The sequence below is a fragment of the Macaca nemestrina genome, chromosome 13 (genome assembly GCF_043159975.1).
Source record: "Macaca nemestrina isolate mMacNem1 chromosome 13, mMacNem.hap1, whole genome shotgun sequence".
NCBI lineage: Eukaryota > Metazoa > Chordata > Mammalia > Primates > Cercopithecidae > Macaca > Macaca nemestrina.
In genome coordinates this window covers 86,217,855-86,240,529 of record NC_092137.1, presented here as the reverse complement: position 1 = coordinate 86,240,529, position 22,675 = coordinate 86,217,855, and the positions used below count along the sequence as shown (strand labels likewise).

Genomic DNA, 22,675 nt, shown 5'->3' with positions numbered 1-22,675 from the left:
TTTTTTAAAAGGGAACAAAAGAGCTCCTTTTTTTTTTTATCAGTAAATGACTTACTCTTCTTCTTCTTCTTTGTGCCCCCCAGAGCTGAGTGCAGAGCATTCAGAAACCAAGACAGAAAGTCGACTCCATCTCCTGGAAAAAAAGGAAGGATAGAAAACGTTGAAGCTAAGTGGCATTAGAGTTAACTTAAACCATGCACTGGTTGGCATTCCTGATTCTCCCCCTTCCTCTCTGGCCATGCCATCCCATCCCAACTCCTGTGCATCCTCCTCTATCTGATCATTAAATGCTGGCACTCCTCAAGGTCAAGCTCTAACTCTTCTGATCTTGACTCTCTCCATAGGCTATCTGATTCATACCAGGACTGTATTGTATCACTCAGGGATGACCAAAACAAATGAATATGACCTTTTAACATCCACTTCTCTCCAGAGTGAGCTCACACTTTCTTCTTCCCTTCTGTAGCTCACAAAGATTCCTATCTTGTAGGAAAGTGACTAGCATACAGACTGAAAAGGCATACAGAACAAGGGGTTCTGGAAACAAGCAGGTTGACAATATTCCATGAAAATGCTGTCTACAGAGCCTGCCACTCAGACATTTCTGGGATAATGGCTACTTTTTTTTTTTGAGACAGAATCTCGCTCTGCTGCCCAGGTTGGAGTGCAGTGGCATGATCTCAGCTCACTACAACCTCCCCTCCAGGGTTCAAGCGATTCTCCCACCTCAGCCTCCCAAGTAGCTGGGATTACAGGCGCCTGCCACCAGGCCCAGCTAATTTTTGTATTTTTAGTAGAGATGGGGCTTCACCATGTTGGCCAGGCTGGTCTCAAACTCTTGACCTCAAGGGATCCTCCCACCTCAGCCTAATGTTTACTTTCTCATCAACTAAGATTTGCTTCTATTTAGTTCCTCTTTGCTCACCCAATTCAAATGTCAAAGACTATAGTATATCTTCCTCGATTTCATTTCCCTAAACCCAGAGACCCCTGACAACTCCATAGATGATTTTCTTTTTATTCCATACATAGAATGCTTTTACATGACAACAAACTACCACAGCAAGAAACACTTCACACATCTAAACGCTAGGCAAGTAATAACCTACTAGGTCTCAGAGATGGAGGAAATCATGTTTATGTGACATCGTAACTATCATAGCCAACAGTGGCTGTGATAGAAGAAACCAGACATATTCATTCTCAACTGATTTTTCTGCAACTCTACAACCCAATTATGCCATAACTTTCCAAACTGCCAAAAGCTGACAGGCCCCACTATCCACCTTCAGGCCAGAAGTCACCTGTGGAACACAGTGAATGCTGACATTGATCCATCCATTCATGGTCCACAAAAACATCATTCTCAGCAAAAATTGTTTCCTTTGTTGCAGCCTTAATATAAAACCCTGGGAGCTCAGAGAGTTGGTCCAGAAACAGAAATGTCCCTATAAACACAAGATAACCTAACCACCTAGTTCCTGGGAATTAGATGGTCCTACAAAGCACACAAACAGGCTGTCAACTGTTTAGAAGGGTGAGGCACCCAGATTTTTTTTTCCCGACACAGGGTCTCGCTCTGTCGCCCAGGCTGGAGTGCAGTGACACAACCTCAGCTCACTGCAAGCTCTGCCTCCCAGGCCCAAGGAATCCTTCCACCTCAGTTTCCCAAGTAGCTGGGACTACAGGCGTGTGCCATCATGCCCGGCTAACTTTTCGATTTTTTGTCAAGAGGGAGTCTCCCTATGTTGCTCAGGCTGGTCTTGAACTCTTGGGCTCAAGCAATCCTCCCACTTCGGCCTCCCAAAGTACTGGGATTACAGGCATGAGCCAGGGTGCCTGGCCCCAGATTAAGATTTTATTGGCCATGTTGTAAACTACTAAACACCATCAATTGCCAAGCCCAAATAGCTTATAACTTCTGCTCGGCTGAGACTAAATCATAGGGCTTCTGATCAATATATATTATCCAATCCGAAGTGTATCTTATTTCCTACTAACCCTGAACCAAGTGCTCCATGGGCCCCATTCCTTATCACTTTTGATTCCTCCTATTTCTCCTTAACTAAGGAGAAATAGGCTTTTGAGAGACTCTTAAAAGCCACTACTCGACTTCCCCTCTAAGTCAATCCTCAGCCAGAATAATGTTTTTCTTTTTATTTTACAGATAGAGGTCTCACTCTGTTGCCCAGACTGGAGTACAGTGGAGCTAACATGGCTCACTACAGCCTCTACCTCCTAGGCTCGCGCGATCCTCCAACCTCAGCCTCTCAAGTAGCTGGAACTACAGGTACACACCACCATGCCTGGGTAATTTTTAAAAACTTGTTATAGATACAGGGTCTCACTATGTTGCGCAGGATGGTCTCGAACTCCTGGGCTCAAGCGATCCACCCACCTCGACCTCCCAAAGTGCTGGGATTACAGGTGTGAATGACCATGCCCAGCTAGAATAATGTTTTTAAAACAAATTAAGTCTGATGTCACATCTTTGTTAAAAGCCTTCAATGAGGCCGGGCATAGTGGTTCACGCCTGTAATCCCAGTACTTTGGGAGGCCGAGGCAGGCGGATCACCTGAGGTAAGGAGTTCAACACCAGCCTGACCAACATAGTGAAACCCCGTCTCTACTAAAAATACCAAAAAATTAGCCAGGTATGGTGGCAGGTGCCTGTATTCCCAGCTACTCGAGAGGCTAAGGCAGGAGAATTGCTTGAACCCGGGAGAGAGAAGCTGCAGTGAGCTGAGATCACACTACTGCACTCCAGGCTGGGCAACAGAGTGAGACTCCCTCTCCGGGGGAAAAAAAAAAAAAAAAAGCCTTCAATGACTCCAGCTATTGTCAGGATATAATCCAAGCTCTTTATGGTGGCTTACAAACCAGGCCATCTGGTCCCTCCCTCAGGAGCTACACCTTGGCTCTCCATTGACCCCTGGAGTCCAAGGGTCCCGCTACTTGCAGTCTGTCTATGCCAGGCACTTTTCTCTTCTGCCCACCATGTCCTCTCTACCTGGAATGTTCACTCCCCATCCCAACCTGCCTCCACATCTACCTAAAACTCAGGGTCTCTTCCTCCACTCTGACCTCTTATCTACCTCCCACATGTTCAGTTGAGGGGGTCCTTACTCCATGCTCCCCTCCCATAGCACAGCACTTAACACCTGTAATTACCTTTTCTAAAAAAAGATAGTTGAGCCAGGCGCGGTGGCTCACGCCTGTAATCCCAGCACTTTGGGAGGCTGAGGCAGGCGGATCACGAGGTCAGGAGATTGAGACCAGACTGGTTAACACCATGAAACCCCGTCTCTACTAAAAATACAAAAAAATTAGCCAGGCATGGTGGCACATGCCTGTAGTCCCAGCTACTCAGGAGGCTAAGACAGGAGAATCACTTGATTCTGGGAGACAGAGGTTGCAGTGAGCCAAGATCGTGCCATTGCACTCCAGCCTAGGCAACAGAGCGAGACTCCGTCTCAAAAAAAAAAAAAAAGACAGTTGAAATTGCTTACTAATTTTTTTTTTTTTTTTTTGAGACGGAGTCTAGCTCTGTCACCCAGGCTGGAGTACAGTGGCGCAATCTCAGCTCATTGCAAGCTCCGCCTCCTGGGTTCACGTTATTCTCCTGCCTCAGCATCCCAAGTAGCTGGGACTATAGGCGCCCGCCACCACGCCCGGCTAATTTTTCTATTTTTAGTAGAGACGGGGTTTCACCGTGTTAGCCAGGATGATCTCGATCTCCTGACCTTGTGATCTACCCGCCTCGGCCTCCCAAAGTGCTGGGATTACAGGCGTGAGCTACCACGCCCAGTCTGCTTACTTATTTTTAAAGACAGGGTCTTCCTCCGTTACCCAGCTGGAGTGCAGTGGTGTGATCATAGCTCACTGTAGCCTTGAACTCCTGGGCTCACGCAACCTGCCTCAGCCTCCCAAGCAGCTCAGACCACAGGCTTGTGCCAGCACACTCAATCTTTCTACATAACTTTATTTCCCCACTAGACTGTGAGTTCTTCAAAGAGAAAAATCTTGTATTTTATCCCTGCTGCTCTAAAACCTAGCACCATGAGTGAATGTTGAACAAACTAATATGGATGCTAGACGATATGATATGAGATTCAGGTACAAAGTTACACTGTCCGCCTTACTCATAAGGCAATAACACATTGGGTCTGGAGAGATAAAAACAGTCAAAATAGTTCATCAGAGGCTGGGTGCAGTGGCTCACACCCATAATCCCAGCACTCTGGGAGGCCAAAGTGGGTGAATCACTTGAGGTCAGGAGTTCAAGACCAGCCTGGCCAACATGGTGAAACCCCCTCTCTACTAAAAATACAAAAATTAGCTTGGCACGTTGGCGGGCATCTGTAATCCCAACTACTTGGGAGGCTGAGGCAGGAGAATCCCTTGAACCCGGGAGGCAGAGGTTGCAGTGAGCACAGATCATAACACTGCACTCCAGCCTGGGCAATGGAGTAAGACTCGGTCTCAAAAAAAAAAAAAAAAAAAATCATCAGAATACCCTAATGCGGGACATGAAAAAATGAGGATAGGTGACAGGTGTTTAATAAAAGCTAGTGTCTTTCCCAGTCTCCTGGTATTCCCCTAAGCCATACAGTTTAATTTACCAAATAAGACCGACTTTCTATTCAGCTACAATCTCCTGGGACTCTTAGCAGGGCAGACTGGTCAGAGGAGAATGAGGAACCTAACCACACAATCCACTGGACACTCCTGGCTACTCTCAAGATTCACTGCAGCTGGGTACAGTGGCTCACGCCTATAATCACAGCTACCTGAAGCTGAGGCAAGAGGATCCCTTCAGTCCAGAAGTTCAAGGCTGCAGTGAGCTACAAATCCCACCACTGTACTCCAGCCTAGTCAAAAGAGCAAGACTCTGTCTCTTAAAAAAACAAAACAAAACAAAACAAAAAAAGGCCAGGCGCAGTGGCTCATGCCTGTAATCCCAGAACTTGGGAGGTCGAGTAGGGTGGATCACGAGGTCAGGAGTTCGAGATCAGCCTGGCCAACATAGTGAAACCCCGTCTCTGCTAAAAATACAAAAATAAGCCGGGCATGGTGGCACGTGCCTGTAGTCCCAGCTACTCGGGAGGCTGAGGTGGGAGAATCACTTGAACCCTGGAGGCGAAGGCTGCAGTGAGCCGAGACCATGCCATTGTACTCCAGTCTGGGTGACAGAGTGAGACTCCATCTCAAAAAAATAAAATAAAATTAATTAATTTTTAAAAAATTCACTGCCAAGTAGAAATAAATTTGTTCATCAAACTAGTTTTGTTGTCCTGAAACATAAATGACTTGTTCTTACCTTGTTTGGTGATCTGAAAAGTCTTCTTACTGCAAAGTACAACCGCCTGAAGCATCTCATGGGGAGACACATGTGCTTTGAAATTTCGAGGGTTCCAGAGCTTTCTCATCAGCTCTCCAAAACGCTGGACCAACAAGAACATGATATCCCCTGGAGGACGCTTAATGTTCTTATAATTGTCTTCTTCCAGAAAGTAGTTCCGGAGAGGAGGAACATTAGATAGAGCCTGAAAATCAAACACTCCGATTAACCCAAAGCCCCTTTGTAGGACCCCTTGAGCCAAGCTCTTCCAACTAAAGTTCTAACAGAATCTTGTGATGTGCCTGTGATGGCCTTAAAGAGCCAAAGTAAATCGACCCTTGGAGAATCCTACCCAGGCTCACATTACAGAAATATCATTAATATTGAGTTTCATATGACCTACAGTTCTACAGACACTTTGCTGATGTGGATACCACAAAGAAGGTTAAAACAAAACAAAAAAAAAACCCACAGGTATTCAAATCTCTATCAACTTATTCAACAATTTCCTTTTGTTACTCTAATTATGCTGTGACAATACTTAAATTCATAGAGTAGAAAGGTAAAATCCAAATACCCTTTCCTTAATCATCCATTTTGGCTGAAGCAAAAATAACTACCTAGGAAACACAGTTCTCCCATCTCTCAACTCCACACTAAAATAATATGAAAATTATCTTAAAATTTGATGTTTTCCCATAATAAAACCATATAATTGTACATAAAAGTAAATATAGGGAGCTGTGAGGACACAAAGGAGTAAGAATGATACAACGACCTTTGGGGACTTGGGGGAAAGAGTGTGAGGAGGGGTGAGGGATAAAAGACTACACATCGGGTACAGTATACACTGCTCGGGCGATGAGTGACCAAAATCTCAGAAATCACCACTAAATAACTTATTCATGTAACCAAAAACCACCTGTTCCACAAAAACTTATTGAAATTTTTTTTTATTTTTGGAGACAGAGTCTTGCTCCATCCCCGAGGCTGGAGTGCAGCGGCATGATTTCAGCTCACTGCAACCTCTGCCTCCAGGCTTCAAGCAATTCTCATGCCTGAGCCACCGTGCCCAGCCAAAATTTTTTTTAAAAAGTAAATATACTGTTATTATGGAAAATGGTCGGCCAGGCGAGGTGGCTCATGCCTGTGATCCCAGCACTTTGGGAGGCCGAGGCGGGAGGATCACCTGAGGTCAGGAGTTCAAGACCAGCCTGGCCAACATGGTGAAACCCCCTCTCTACCAAAAATACAAAAATTAGCCAGGCGTGGTGGCAGGTGCCTGTAATCCCTGCTGCTCGGGAGGCTGAGGCAAGAGAAAATCACTTGAACCCAGGAGGCAGAAGTTGCAGTGAGCCAAAATGGCACCACTGCGCTCCAGCCTGGACAACGACAGCAAAACTCCATCTCAAAAAAAAAAAAAAAAAAAAAAAAAAGAAAAGAAAAAGAGAAAATGGTCAAAAGGTTTAGGACAATAAAAGCAAATTGGATCTCATTAAGCAGAAAGATAAAAATTAGCCGTATTGGTTTCAGGAAGAAACACAGGCTCATTAGCCTGAGCTACAAAACTGGGAGGCAGGGTCTGGGTGTGGTGGTTCATGTCCACAATCCTAGCACTTTGGGAGGCCAAGGCGGGTGGATCATTTGAGGTCAGGAGTTTGAGACCTGCCAGGCCAACACGGTGAAACCCCGTCTCTACTAAAAATACAAAATTAGCTGGGCATGGTGGTGAGTGCCTGTAATTCCAGCCTCTCGGGAGGCTGAGGCAGGAGAATCACCCGGCGGGGGCAGAGGTTGCAGTAAGCCGAGATCGCTCCATTGCACTCCAGCCAGGGCAAAAAGAGCAAAATTCCATCTCAAAAAAGCAAAACAAAACTGGGAAGAGGAGGACCAAGCAGACCCTAAATAAAAATGCAGTATCCCCACAGATCCTTCCTGACCAGCACTGTGCTTACCATGAACACATTTCTTCCTTAAACAAGGTCATCTATTCAGGGAGTCAGCTAGAAGGGCTTCTGCTAAACGTAATAAACTCAGGCATCTCTAAGGAAGACAACTCAAAACACAGAGAGCACTGGCCGGGTGCAGTGGCTCATGCCTGTAATCCCAGCACTTTGGGAGGCTGAGGCGGGCAGATCACGAGGTCAGGAGATCAAGACCATCTTGGGTAACATGGTGAAACCCCGTCTCTACTGAAAATACAAAAAATTAGCCGGGCATGGTGGCGGGCACCTGTAGTCCCAGCTACTCGGGAGGCTGAGGCAGGAGAACGGCATGAACCCAGGAGGCGGAACTACTAGCAGTGAGCCAAGATCGCGCCACTGCACTCCAGCCTAGGCGACAGAGCGAGACTCCGTCTCAAAAAAAAAACAACAACAACAAAAAGAACACAGAGGGCACTTTAACCGTAGAGGGGATTAGGAAAGCCCTGACAAGCTGAGCCCAGCTAAAGAAACAAGGACTTCCAACTTGTAGAATAATTACTTCAAAGAGAGATTTACTCTCAAAACAAGAGGATGCATAAAGTTTATCCTAATTCTCAGTTGTCTATCTTATGGAGAAATGTTGCACTCTGGCTTCAGCAACAATACAAATAATATTGGACATCCTCAGAGAAGAATTATCCACCCTCCAGATGGATGACCTGGTCCAGTCAACCCTATTTTAGCGGAAACATCATCACACAGAGTTTGTTCATCCATTTATTTTTATAAAGAGACGTTCCTACATGAACTAAAATTCATCAGAAAGCCAAGACTAACAGCTCTGACCAAATCCAAATTCTATCTGTCCATCCTATAAGTTTTCACTCAGCGGGGCATGGTGGCTTACACCTGTAATCCCAGTACTTTGGGAGGCCGAGGGGAGTGGATCACGAGATCAGGAGATCGAGACCATCCTGGCTAACATGATGAAACCCCATCTCTACTAAAAATGCAAAAAATTAGCCAGGCGTGGTGGCACATACCTGTAGTCCCGGCTACTTGGGAGGCTAAGGCAGGAGAATCGCCTGAACCTGGGAGGCAGAGGTTGCAGTGAGCTGGGATTGCGCCACTGCATTCCAGCCTGGGAGACAGAGCAAGACTCCATCTCAAAAAAAATTAGTTTTCACGCAGCCATGAGAGGATTTAAAGGGAACATCTGATGAAAAGTCTCTCTCTACCTAAGAATTTGACCTTTCCACAGACTAGGCATGACACCAAGAGCAGACACCAAATGTAAAAACTACGCCTTTACAGTTTTTTGTCCAATTCTTCATGACAAAAATATCACTTAGAAAAATTTAAAGGCCAAATAAGTACTAGCAGAAAACATTTGCAACATATCCAACAGAAAAGGGCATAACTTCATTATATATTTCTTAAAGCTCAGTAAGATGAACCAATAGGAAAGGAGTCTATAAGGTGCAATAACTCAAGAAAAAAATATAAATAATCAACTTTAGAAGTGAAGCAAGTTTGGGTGCAGTGACTCACACCAGTAATGCCTGTACTTCTCAAAGTCCTCAAAATTCTCCAACAGCCTCGAATTCCTGGGCTGACAGGATCCTCCCACCTCAGCCTCCCAAACAGCTAGGACCACAGGCATGCATGCACCACCGTGCCCAGCTAATTTTTTTTTTTAAACAGAGACACGGTCTCGCTATGTTGCCAGGCTGGTTTCAAACTACTGGCCTCAAGGGACCCTGCCACTTTGGCCTCCCCAAGAGCTGGGATTAGAGGCATGAGCCACCGTACCCAGCCCCTCACAATTTATACATTTTTTCCCCAGTAAGCCCGTGTTTACAATTACAATTTTATAATCATGTTCTTGGTGAAGTAGAATTATTGTTTTCTTATTATACTTACCAACATTTAAAAATTGGCCGGGCGTGGTGGCTCACACCTATAATCCCAGCACTTTGGGAGGCTGAGGCAGGTGGATCATGAGGTCAGGAGTTCAAGACCAGCCTGGCCAAGATGGTGAAACCCTGTCTCTACTAGAACTACAAAAATCAGCCAGGCGCAGTGGCAGGCGCCTGTAATCCCAGTTACTCAGGGGGCTGAAGCAGGAGAATCGCCTGAACCCGGGCAGCAGAGGTTGCAGTGAGCTGAGATCCCGCCACTACACTCCAGCCTGGACAACAGACTGAGACTCCGTCTCAAAAAAAAAAAGAAAAGAAAAGAAAATAGGACAACTTTGGTTTTCTGTCTTTTCCATTTCAGGGTTATGAGCATATGGGCAAGAGAAAGTCATTGATCAGCCAGCATGACAAACATCTACACCATTTAAAAAAAAAAAATGCATCTGGCATGTTTCTTACTTGACACTGCAAGGCAACATAAACTTGATCCCGCATTCCCTGGAAGTTACAAAGGCCATGAGCCAGAGGCATGAAAAAGCCTCACCAGCCGGGCGCGGTGGCTCAAGCCTGTAATCCCAGCACTTTGGGAGGCCAAGATGGGCGGATCACGAGGTCGGGAGATCGAGACCATCCTGGTTAACACGGTGAAACCCCGTCTCTACTTAAAAAAAAAAAAAAAAAAAAAAAAAAGGCCGGCCGCGGTGGCTCAAGCCTGTAATCCCAGCACTTTGGGAGGCCGAGACGGGCGGATCACGAGGTCGGGAGATCGAGACCATCCTGGCTAACATGGTGAAACCCCGTCTCTACTAAAAAGTACAAAAAACTAGCCGGGCGAGGTGGCGGGCGCCTGTAGTCCCAGCTACTCGGGAGGCTGAGGCAGGAAAATGGCGTGAACCCGGGAGGCGGAGCTTGCAGTGAGCTGAGATCCGGCCACTGCACTCCAGCCTGGGCAACAGAGTGAGACTCCGTCTCAAAAAAAAAAAAAAAAGAAAGAAAACGCCTCACCATTTGACAGCAGCCCAGTGAGCAAAGGAATGCTCTGCCTGTTGCAGAACAATTACTCAAGTAGAGTCCTTAGCAAGACTTGGTGTCTGAGGATCATCTGACTATACTCTATAAGAAGGCAGTAATTTCTTTTTTGAGATGGAGGAGTTTCGCTCTTGTTGCCCAGGTTGGAGTGCAATGGCATGATATCGGCTCACTGCAACTTCCACCTCCCAGGTTCAAGCGATTCTCCCGCCTCAGCCTCCCGAGTAGTTGGGATTACAGGCATGCACCACCACACCCAGCTAATTTTGTATTTTTAGTAGAGATGGGGTTTCTCCATGTTGGCCACGCTGGTCTCCAACTCCTGACCTCAGGTGATCCTCCCACTTTGGCCTCCCAAAGTGCTGTGATTACAGGTATGAGCCACCACGCCCGGCCAAAGGCAGTAATTCCTTGGCCAGTATACATACTATTTCCTGTCCCTCTCTTTTTTATTTTTTCTTGAAACAGAGTCTCACTCTGTTCCCCAGGCTGGAGTGCAGTGGCACGATCTCGGGTCACTATAACCTCTGCCTGCCGGATTCAAGTTGATTCTCCCACCTCAGCCTGCCGAATAGGTGGGATTACAGGCTTGCACAACCATACCTGGCTAATTTTTATAATTTTAGTAGAGACAGGATTCCGCCATGTTGGCCAGGCTGGCTGGAACTCCTGACCTCAGGCAATCCGCCCGCCTTGGCCTCCCAAAGTGCTGGGATTACAGGGGTGAGCCACTGTGCCCAGCCTTCTGGGTGTCCTTCTCTTCCTCAGTGTTCCCGTCTTGATCTTACCTGAAGAACGGCGTTGGCATAGTCATTAGCCTTTATGTTATTCAGTCCCACGATACCCGGCAGGTAAGTGGTACCATCATATGCCCGGGACAATTTGGCTTGCTTGTCCAAGTTTGCAATTTGCTGCTTTGTGAAAGTGGGCTTCAACACATACTGCAAAGCAAAAGAAAATGCTAAGTTGTTTAAGAGCTGAGTTCACAAGAAATGTCTACAAACAACAGCAATTTCTACAAAAACAAAGAACACTTTGGCCATGAACATCCCACCACACACAGAAAAAGTCCCAATCAGTAGGTGTAAAGACTGAAGTAACACAGGGTAGATCCTCTCCCATGGCTAATCTACAAGGGGATCTCTGTGTCTAACCCAAAATCACTGAATCCCAGGTCTTTTCATAGACCTCAGATCTGGTCAACTCATGAAAACTGACTGCCAGAAACTATTAAGTTCCTAAAGGCAGTCTAAGTCTCAGATAGAACCTCCCGGGAGCAGCACATGTACCTAGCTTTGGAGCAGGAGAGTTTCCTCCATTCTGGGTGAGACTGAGGATCTCCACGAGTCCCTGGTACTGGAAGAGCAGGATCAGACTCTTCTCAGGCAGAGTTACCAGAGTCATTATGTCACAGACTGGACAGAGGTCATCCCAAACTCACTTTGAAACACTGAATTTAGCCCAGTTTCTCCCTCTATAAATACTGTCCATACTTTTTTTTTTAGACGGAGTTTCACTCTTGTTGCCCAGGCTGGAGTGCCATGGCACGATCTCGGTTCACTGCAACCTCCCACTCCCAGATTCAAGCAATTCTCCCACCTCAGCCTCCCAAGTAGCTGGGATTACAGGCATGTGTCACCATGCCAGGGTAATTTTGTATTTTTAGTAGAAATGGGGTCTCATCATGTTGGTCAGGCTGGTCTCAAACTCCTGACCTCAAATGACCCACCTGCCTCCGCCTCCCAAAGTGCTCAGATTACAGGCGTGAGCCTCCGCACCCAGCCTGTCCATAACTATTTTAATCTCAACTACTAATAATAGGCTTATAAAATTTTTACAAGTAGAAAAAGCAATATTTCAAAGACTAAATACCACCATTTCCTTAAAAATAAACAGAACATGACCAACCTGGGCAACACAGTGAGACCCCATCTCTATAAAAAATTTTAAAAATTTATCTGGCCATGATGGTAATGCCTATAGTCCTAGCTACTTGGGAGGCTGAGGTGGGAGGCTGAGGTAGGAGGATCACTTGAACCCATGAGGTCGAGGCTGCAGTGAGCTGTGATGGTGCCACCACACTCCAGCCTGGGCGACAGAGCGAGACTCCGTCTAAAAAACAAAAACAAAACAGAGCACTTGGCACCATGAATATGCCCCAAATGCTGAAAAGGAAAATAATAATCAAAAACCCAACACTAATCAAAGCCCATGCTCAGCACAATGAGTGTCTCTTGGTACAGGCCACAAACTAGAGCCCAGAGATGAGACATCTGTGGCTGGATGCTCTGGTCCCATCATATGTTAAAAGCAGCCAGAAGCTGGTGTGCAGCTTGGTAAATATTGTCCTACACCAGGACCAATTCATATCCCTGCTTCAAAGTGTGGAAGAATAATTTCACAAAAACACTTTAAACCCCATCAGAATACACCCATATTTCTTCAGTCCTAGCCCTCAATGTTACAAGTAGAAATGACAGTTAAGTTATAGACTACAGGTTGCAATTATGAATTCTGACCTTACTCAGTTTCCCCAGTTCTTCCCAAAAGGGAAAGCAGCCTCTCGATGCCCAAAAGGACTGAGATTCTTCCCTGTCCTCAGATGGGGCAGTCCCCTGGGAGCCCTGGGATGGCTCATTAAAGAATGGACCCCAAACCAACCCTCTTAGACACACACCGTGATATCCTCCAATGAGGAATCGATGATCTCATAGTTGTCTGGAAGGCAGTAAAACTTGAGGGTATGGAGGTTGAGGAAAACATGGTGGCTAAATTGGACACTGTGAATGTAGGCGTGAGACTTCAAACCTCGGCCTGTAGGGAAGGGTGAAAGGCTGTAATAGAAGGGCAGATACTAGAAGGCACAGATCAGGTTTGCTTTTCCTTTCATTATTTTCTACCGGAACATGTTAACATCCGCGAAAAACAAATATTATGTCATTCATAAAATGAATCCTCCACATGAAGTTCTCTCATAAAAAAATTAGCAAGAAAGACTAGCACATTAGTTACTTCTTTCTCTAGATGGCATAAGACATTGACTGGGGAAACAAAGTTCACTATTTTTTGCAAATATTTGTAAAATACATATGATATATAAAATATAGATAATCTCTCTATATATAACTATATATTCACATACATAGTTTCCTATATATATGAAACTAGAAACATCTATGCATATGTGTGTGCATAAATACACATATACATAAATATATACATATCCTATGACAGTCCATCATCACTCAGTCCTGAATTTCCAAATGCCCATATTCAGGACAATGCTGTATCTATGTAACTTTTCTCATATTGCTACTCCTTTCTAGAATCTCTCTCCCCTAACCATTCAAACTCCTATGTCCTGCCAATTCAAGTCCCACCTCCACTCCTTCATGAACTCAACATCAACACTCCAGCTAACATTGATTTTTGCACATTTTAACTCCTACTGCACTTATTTTTACTCAGTGCCACGGTCCAGCAGTAATCTTTATGGTCTAACAGAACTCGCTCGTTGTTTCACATGTCAACCTTGACTCCTTAGAAGCTCCTAATAAGAGCAAAGAATATAGTTTTTATCTCTTTTTTTGAGACAGGGTTGCCGGGCACGGTGGCTCACGCCTGTAATCCCAGCACTTTGGGAGGCCGAGGCGGGCGGATCACAAGGTCAGGAGATCGAGACCACGGTGAAACCCCATCTCTACTAAAAATACAAAAAATTAGCCGGGCGCGGTTGTGGGCGCCTGTAGTCCCAGCTACTCGGGAGGCTGAGGCAGGAGAATGGCGTGAACCCGGGAGGCGGAGCTTGCAGTGAGCCGAGATCGCGCCACTGCACTCCAGCCTGGGCGACAGAGTGAGACTCCGTCTCAAAAAAAAAAAAAAAAAAAAAAAAAAAAAAGAGACAGGGTCTTGCTATGTTAGCCAGGTGGATCTTGAACTCTTGGCTTTAAACAATTCTCCTCCTCAGCCTTCCAAAATGCTAGGATTACACGTGTAAGCCACTGTGCCCAGTTGTTTTTACCTCATTTGAATCCTCCACTATACTATGTACATGGCATCTGCTTGGTGTGAATGAGTTGAAATGATACATTTTCAGAAGAAAAAAAAAAAAAAAAAGGTATAAAAAAAGTCCTTTGAGCTAAAGGATACTTCAAAAAAAAAAAATTTGTAGCCTGGGTAACATAATAAGGCCTTGTCTCCACAAAAAAAAATAAAATAAAATATTTAGCCAGATAGCGGGGTGCAATGGCTCACATCTATAATCCCAGCACTTTGGGAGGTACAGGCAGGCACACTGCTTGAGCTCAGGAGTTTCAAGACTAGCCTGGGCAACAGAGTACAATCCCATCTTTTAAAAAAAATGTGGCTGTGTGCCGTGGCTCACGCCTGTAATCCCAGCACTTTGGGAGGCCAAAAAGTGTGGATCACTTAAGGTCAGGAGTCCAAGACCAGCCTGGCCAATATGGTGAAACCCTGTCTCTACTAAAAAATACTAAAATTAGCCAGGTGTGGTGGTGCATGCCTGTAATCCCAGCTACTCGGGAGGCTGAGGCAGAAGAATCGCTTGAACTTGGGAGTCAGAGGCTGCAGTGAGCCAAGATCACGTCACTGCACTGCAGCCTGGGTGACACAGTGAGATTCCATCTCTTAAAAAAAAAAAAAAATTAGGCTGGGGGCAGTGGCTCATGCCTGTAATCCCAGCACTTTGGGAGGCCAAGACGGGTGGATTACCTGAGGCCAGGAGTTCGAGACCAGCCTGGCCAACATGGTGAAACCCCATCTCTACTAAAAGTACAAAAATTAGCCAGTCATGGTGGTGGGTGCCTGTAATCTCAGCCACTCCAGAGGCTGAGGCAGGAAAATTGCTTGAACCCAGGAGGCGGAGGTTGCAGTGAGCCAACCTGGGCAACAAAGTGGGACTCTGTCTCAAAATGATTTTTAAAAATTAAAACTTAAAAAAATACATATATTAGAGATTCGAGAACCCAGAGTCTTTGAGATTGCAATCTTTCATATGACTAGCTCTTTCTCCCTTTCAGATATATCCAGGTTCTGATCAGTCAGAGAACCTCTTATTGGTTTTCTAAGAATATTTCAATTTCCTGGGAACAAATAGAAATTATTAGATATGATTCCTGAGAACAGTTTACTTTCTTTAAAAAAAAAAAAAAAAAAAGTCCCTCTGGAGCAGAACTGCAGCTAGCTTGAAAAACTTAAGTTTATAATTCCTAACATTCATTTACCTTGAAAGTACTTGCCACACACCAGACAGGCGTAAGCATTGATGTGTGAGAGGGAGATAGAACACAGTTTCTCAAAGTCAAAGTCCAGAACACTCCTAAGGAAACAAAACAGAAAAAAATAAATAGGATGGACACATAGGAAGGCACTCAAATGAAGCAGTGTTGGCTCTATGACCCATGATACCAAACAACATCCTTCAGAAAACAGTTCCCAACCATATATACACCATGGGGGACACTGATGATTCCTCACCTCCACCCGCCATGCTCCAAAGCACTGTTGAGGTGTCTCCACCAGACACACAATACCCAGGAGTCTCTCTCTCATTACTGTTTGTAACCAGTTCAGGACTTTTCATTGCAGTCACTTTCTCTAGAGGGAAAGCTACAAGTCAGACTAAGGTTAACAGTACCCCAACAGCATTCTGGAGGTGGAGAGCACATAAAAAGGGTGAAAAAATCCTTGCATAAAAGAAAAACATATCACTTAAGCCCAGGAGTTTGTGGCTACAGTGAGCTCTGATCCACCACTGCACTCCAGACTGGGATACAGAGTGGGATCCTCTCCTAAAAACAAATAATTAATTTTTTAAAAATGTATTTTTATCCACAGAAACAAATGAAAAGCCTGAAGAATTTTAAAATACCTACACAAATAGACCTATTTATTCAAGTGCGAAGTGAGTACTGGGCAGTAAGGAACAAAAACCTTACCTCCACTGAATCCACAAGAGATTTAGTCTCAAATAGTAACTCTTAATTAACTGATAATGATCCCAAAGAGCTATGGTATCTAATTTATTAGAGGCCAATAGACAAAGTGACTATTGACAATTAAATTTAAAATACAGCTGTCCCTCAGTAGCCACACGACACTGGTTCTAGGACACCTTCAGATACCAAAATTCGGAATGTTCAAGCCCCTTACAGTTGGCCCTTTGTATCTTCAGGTTCCATATTCTGATACTGAGGCTAACTGTAATTCAATTAAATAAAATTTAAAATTCAGTTCTTCAATTGCAGGAGCCACTGAAGCCACAGGTAGCTCATGCCTACCATAATGAACAACCCTTATAACTTTTTTGGTGTTTTTTTTTTTTGAGATAGGGTCTCACTTTGTCATCCAGGCTGAAGTGCAGTGGCACAATCTCAGCTCACTGCAGCCTCAACCTCCTAGGTTCAAGCAATCCTCCTGCTTCAGCCCCCCAAGAAGCTGGGACTACAGGAGTGCACCACCACACCTGGCTAATTTTTTGTGTTTTTTGTAGAGATGAAGTTTTGCCACGTTGCCCAGGATGCTCAAACTCCTGAGCTCAAGCAATCTGCCTGCCTCAGCCTCCCAAAGTGCTGGGATTACAGGCACGAGCCAGAGAACTCAGTCATAACTTTTTTTTGTTAAGTTTTTTTAAAAGATGGGTCTCGTTGGCCGGGCACGGTGGCTCACGCCTGTAAACCCAGCACTTTGGAAGGCCAAGGTAAGTGGATCACCTGAGATCAGGAGTTTAAGACCAGCCTGGCCAACATGAAGAAACTCCATCTTTTCTAAAAGAAAATACAAAAATTAGCTGGGCGTGGTGGCAGGCACCTGTAATCCCAGCTACTCAGGAAGCTGAGGCAGGAGAATCGCTTGACCCTGGAAGGCAAAGGTTGCAGTAAGCCAAGATCATGCCATTGCCCTCCAGCCTGGGGTACAAAAGTGAAACTCCGTCTCAAAAAAAAAAAAAAAAAAAAAAAAAAAAAGGTGGGTCTCATTATGTTGACCAGGCTGGTCTCAAATTTCTGGCCTCAAGTGATCCTCCTGCCTTGGCCTGCCAAAGGGCTGAGATTACAGGTGTGGGCCACCACACCCAGCTCTTACAAGAGTAATTATGTTATTGTAGAACATTCCCCTACAATATAGGTTGAAAAACATTCTACAGGCCACCTGGGAATCAGAGAAAAGAATGCTATGATGAGGTAAACTACTTCATCTTTCAAACAAATTTCTGTGTTTTTTTCTGCTGAATCCCAGGCACCCAAAAGAGTATCCAGTACATACTAGATACTCCATAAATATTTCAATGTGCTACTGTTATTTTAGGATACTATGCATCCTATTATCCCAACATACAAATGCAAAATAAGCTAAAAGCTCTTTAACAACATGTGTTCTAGCACTTACAATCAAAGAATAAAGAGTAACATGGCAAGAAGCACAACTCTCTAGACAGGTTTAAATTTGGGGGGAAGGGGGAGGGATAGCATTAGGAGATACACCTAATGTAAACGACCAGTTAATGGGTGCAGCATGCCAACATGGCATATGTATACATATGTAACAAACCTGCACACTGTGCACATGTACCCTAGAACTTAAAAGTATAATAAAAAATAAATAAATAAATAAATAAATAAGCTAAAAAAAAAAAGAAGTAAAATTTGGGAAAGTGTTGTTCAATGTACAGTCAAAAAACTTTCTATATAGATTCCATTGTTCTTGTGCTATCCTCAGCATCTCTGTCCTACTGACCTATTAATGGTGTCCAGGTATGGGCAGTGGCGGCTCCTCCGGTCCTCAGAATCCACTCGGCCATTCTTTGCTGAAAGGAAAATCATCACAGGCTTTGAAAATGGGAAACCTATACTCAGTGCCAACTAGCAGTACGAAAAGAAACAGAAATGGGAAAAACTAATCAAGATGAGTTCCTATTGTTTGGGTGGCAACATCGAAAAACAAGTCCACTAGCCAGGCGTCGTGGCTCACACCTATAATCCCAGCACTTTGGGAAGCCAAGATGGGCGGATCACCTGAGGTCAGGAGTTTGAGACTAGCCTGGCCAACATGGTGAAACCCCATCTCTACTAAAAATACAAAAATTAGCCAGGCATGGTGGTGGGCGCCTGTAATCCCAGCTACTTGGGGGGTTGAGGCAGGAGAATCGCTTGAACCTGGAAGAAGGAGATTGCAGGGGGCCGAGATCACGCCACTGCACTCCAGCCTGGGGACGAGCAAAACTCTGTCTCAAAAAAAAAGAAACGAAAAAAGTCCACTAATAGAACAAGCCACAAACTAGGAGAATACATTTGGTATACATAAAATCAACACAAGATCTGTTTGCATTTTACATAAAGAAATCCCATAAAGCATGAAAAATATGAAATGTCACAAGCACTAAAATAAACTAATTGTAATACAAATGTACTACTATATAGTTGTGTATTTGTTTTGTTTTGTTTTGTTTTTTGAGACAGAGTCTCGCTCTGTCACCCAGGCTAGAGTGCAATGGCGCGATCTCGGCTCACGGCAACCTCCACCTCCCAGATTCAAGCAATTCTCCTGCCTCAGCCTCCCGAGTAGCTGGGACTACAGGTGCATGCCACCACATCCAGCTAATTTTCATGCTTTTAGAAGAGATGGGGTTTCAACATGTTGGCCAGGCTGGTCTCAAACTCCTGACCTCGTGATCCACCTGCCTCAGCCTCCCAAAGTGCTGGGATTACAGGTGTGAGCCACCGAGCCCGGTCACAAATGTACTACATAGTTTAAAGAGTGGCTGGGGTGGGTGGCTCATGCCTGTAATCCCAGCACTCTGGGAGGCAGATGCAGGCAGCTCACCTGAGGTCAGGAGTTTGAGGCCAGCCTGACTAATATAATGAAACTCCGTTTCTACTAAAAATACAAAAATTAGCCAGGTGTGGTGGCATGCGCCTGTAATCCCAGCTGCTTGGGAGGCTGAGACAGGAGAATCGCTTGAACCCGGGAGGCGGAGGTTGCAGTGAGCTGAAATCGTGCCATTGCACTCCAGCCTGGACAACAAGAGTGAAACTGTCTCAAAAAAAAAAAGAAGAATGTACATGTGTATCTATAAATCTACCACTTGTCAAAAACTTAAGGGGGTCTCAGATCTTACCCTACTTGCAAGCTAACAAGTTAGCCTGTCACAGTTTTACGAATGCTGATGGAAAGCATGTCACTACCTGGCCTGAAATGAAGGGCAATTTATTACAGCAATGACAGTAGCCAGAATATAGCCTTGATATCAGTTTCCCAAGTGAATTTCTACAAGGCAAAGTGAGGAGAACCCATGCACACAGTGAGTTGCCTTACAGGAGAGTAACCCTGAGCTTAGAGAATCTGAACCATTAACCATTTTTTTAAACGAGGTCTCACTCTGTTGCCTATCCTAGTCTTGAACTCCACCTCATCCTATAGAGTAGCTGCGATTACAAGTGTGAGCCACCACACCCTGCTCCAAATCTTTTATAATGGATTGTGCCCTTGTCTCCTCCTTGTTTTGTAGGGAGACACCACTGCTATCTTCCAAGGCTGCTCACTACACGAACATCCTTAAGGAGAGTCTAGGAGCAAAGGCAGTCAGGCAATGATCGCAGTATGTGCACAAACTCAAGAGACTAATGGAGAATTGTCTCCAGACTTTATTCAGCTTAAAAAGCGCTACATAATTCATATTTTAGTGCAGGTGCCTATTGCTCAGGCATTCTGAATATCTTGATTACAGAAATTACAAGACCTTAGAGGTTTTGTAAAAACTGAAGGAAAGCCGTGCACAGTGGCTCACGCCTGTAATCCCAGCACTTTGGGAGGCCGAGGCGAGTGGAAAACTTGACCCCAGGAGTTCGAGACCAGCCTAGGCAACATAACAAGACTTGCCTCTATTTTAAAACGAAAAAAAAAAAAATTCTTTTTTAAAATGGAAGGAAGTGGCCGGGCGCGGTGGCTCAAGCCTGTAATCCCAGCACTTTGGGAGGCCGAGATGGGTGGATCACGAGGTCAGGAGATCGAGAGACGATCCCGGCTAACACGGTGAAACCCCGTCTCTACTAAAAAATACAAAAAAATAGCCGGGCGAGGTGGCGGGCGCCTGTAGTCCCAGTTACTCGGGAGGCTGAGGCAGGAGAATGGCGTAAACCCGGGAGGCGGAGCTTGCAGTGAGCTGAGATCCGGCCACTGCACTCCAGCCTGGGTGACAGAGCAAGACTCCGTCTCAAAAAAAAAAAAAAAAAATGGAAGGAAGTAACACTTGTAAAATCAGCACTGAGCCCCCACATCAGGCATTCGATGAAGGGAAACTATTGTTATGACTGTTATAGTTAGAAATACCATACGGTTGGCCGGGCACGGTGGCTCATGCCTGTAATCCCAGTACTTTGGGAGGCCGAGGCGGGAGGATCACAAGGTCAGGAGATCAAGACCATCCTGGCTAACACGGTGAAACCCCTTCTCTACTAAAAATACAAAAAATTCGCCAGGCGTGGTGTCGGGCGCCTGTAATCCCAGCTATTTGGGAGGCTGAGGTAGCATAATCGTTCGAACCGGGGAGGCAGAGGTTGCAGGAGCCGAGATCGCGCCACTGCACTCCATCCTGGGTGACACAGTGAGACTCCATCTCAAAAAAAAAAAAGAAAAGAAAAGAAAAATAGAAAAATAAATAATATACGGTTGAGATGAATACTGTCTTCATCAGAACAAGTCGAACAGCAGAACCATGGAGTCTGGTTCCCTCCTCTTCTCCCACCCAAACCCCACCCCTGCCCCGCCAACCCCACCCCTCCCCCGCCAAACCCGGCGCAGGGACCTGGCGGAAGATTAGAGAGAAGAAAAAAGAACGCGAAAAAAAGAGGCTCTCGCGCCTAGCCCGGCCCGGCCCCGCGCACCTCGCACCTCCCGCTCAGGCTCCGAGTCCTCATCGACCTCGCGCTCCCGCTTCACCCGCACAAACGGGACAACAGAAGCCTGGGCCTCGCGCACGCTCGCCGGCTCGACCTCTCGCTTCACGCGCACAGGGCTGCCCCGGGAGCTTGCCGCCTCAGGCTCCCGCTCCCGATCTCGCTCCCGCTTGACGCGACCGGAGCTGCCCCGCGACTCGGACTCTCGCTTCCCGCGGGTGGAACCGCGAGACTCCCGCTTAGACCTGCCGGACATAGCCACTATCGGCAGAGTCTTCCAGCGCAGGCGCCAGGCACGCTCGAGCGCGCGGCACACGGCCAATCAGGAGAGGGGCTGGTAGGGGGCACCGAACGCTCTACGAGTCGCCACTGGGGACAAATCACGCTGCAGGAAATTTGTGGGCGGTGCTGTTCCTGTAGCGGTTTCCCCGCCCCTGAGAACCTTCTGTGGGCCTACCGTCGTTTACAGTTTACTGACACAGGAACCTTTACTGGCGACAGTTTTCTGGATAAAAGTTGTCAGGCCGGGCGCGGTGGCTCACGCCTGTAATCCCAGCACTTTGGGAGGCCGAGGCGGGTGGATCACCTGAGGTCGGGAGTTCAAGACCAGCATGACCAACATGGAGAAACAACATCTCTACTAAAAATACAAAATTAGCCAGACGTTGTGGCGCATGCCTGTAATCCCAGCTACTTGGGAGGCTGAGGCAGGAGAATCGCTTGAACCCGGGAGGCGGAGGCGAAGGTTGCAGTGAGCCAAGATCGCGCCATTGCACTCCAGCCTAGGCAACAAGAGCGAAACTCCGTCTCAAAATGAAATAATAAAATAAAAGAAAAAGAAGCTGTCATTCGGCCCCAGATTTGTGCCTCGAAACCACCATCGCGAGGTCGTTTCCCACAGTCTCCGCGGCTTGGAGGCTGACAATCCTGCGCAGGAAAACTAGGCAACATTCCCAAATCATCCCCTTGACGGCCCTAATTCTACTGTTAGAGGGTTCTTGGTACCATGAAAACGCAAATGCCCGGTAGGAGCGGATTTACCATGAAGCTAATAAAGCTCTAACCTCAGGACCTGCCTTGAACTTGTTTGCTTGTTTGAACTGTTCCATTGAGGTATAATTGACATACAACAAACTACATGTTTAAAGTGTGGAATTTAGGCCAGGCGCTGTGGCTCACGCCTGTAATTCCAGCACTTTGGGAGGCAGAGGCGGGCGGATCACCTGAGTCAGGATTCGAGACCAGCCTGGTCAACATGGCGAAACCCCGTCTCTACTAAAAATACAGAAATTAGCTGCGGTGGCACGAGCCTGTTATCCCAGCTACTCAGGAGGCTGAGGCAGGAGAATCGCTTGAACCCGGGAGGTGGAGGTTGCAGTGAGCCGAGATCGCGCCATTGCACTCCAGCCTGGGCAACAAGAGTGAAACTCCGTCTTAGAATACAATACAACACAACACAACACAGCAATTTACTGAATTCTGACTTGAGGTATATGTCAGAGGCGTTCGAACCAGACCAACTCCACTGAAGGTTAGGAAAATGAGGCTGGG

The 22,675-nt window shown here is 45.9% G+C and overlaps 1 protein-coding gene across 5 annotated transcripts in view; it reads right to left on the bottom strand.

Annotated features, from left to right (window-relative positions):
• Window positions 1-21,408, bottom strand: part of LOC105465388 (ubiquitin specific peptidase 39) — an 87,667-nt gene extending 66,259 nt beyond the window's left edge. For all 5 annotated transcript variants that reach the window (XM_071077005.1, XM_071077004.1, XM_071077006.1 and 2 more), the window contains exons 1-7: window positions 21,113-21,408; window positions 17,967-18,036; window positions 15,458-15,552; window positions 12,892-13,028; window positions 11,003-11,155; window positions 5,321-5,546; window positions 56-133 (exon numbers count right to left, since the gene is read on the bottom strand). In XM_071077005.1, coding sequence (XP_070933106.1) covers window positions 56-133; window positions 5,321-5,546; window positions 11,003-11,155; window positions 12,892-13,028; window positions 15,458-15,552; window positions 17,967-18,036; window positions 21,113-21,380 — 1,027 coding nt within the window. In that variant the 5' untranslated portion in view covers window positions 21,381-21,408. The remainder of the gene's footprint in view (window positions 1-55; window positions 134-5,320; window positions 5,547-11,002; window positions 11,156-12,891; window positions 13,029-15,457; window positions 15,553-17,966; window positions 18,037-21,112) is intronic.
• Window positions 21,409-22,675: the final 1,267 nt, after the last annotated feature.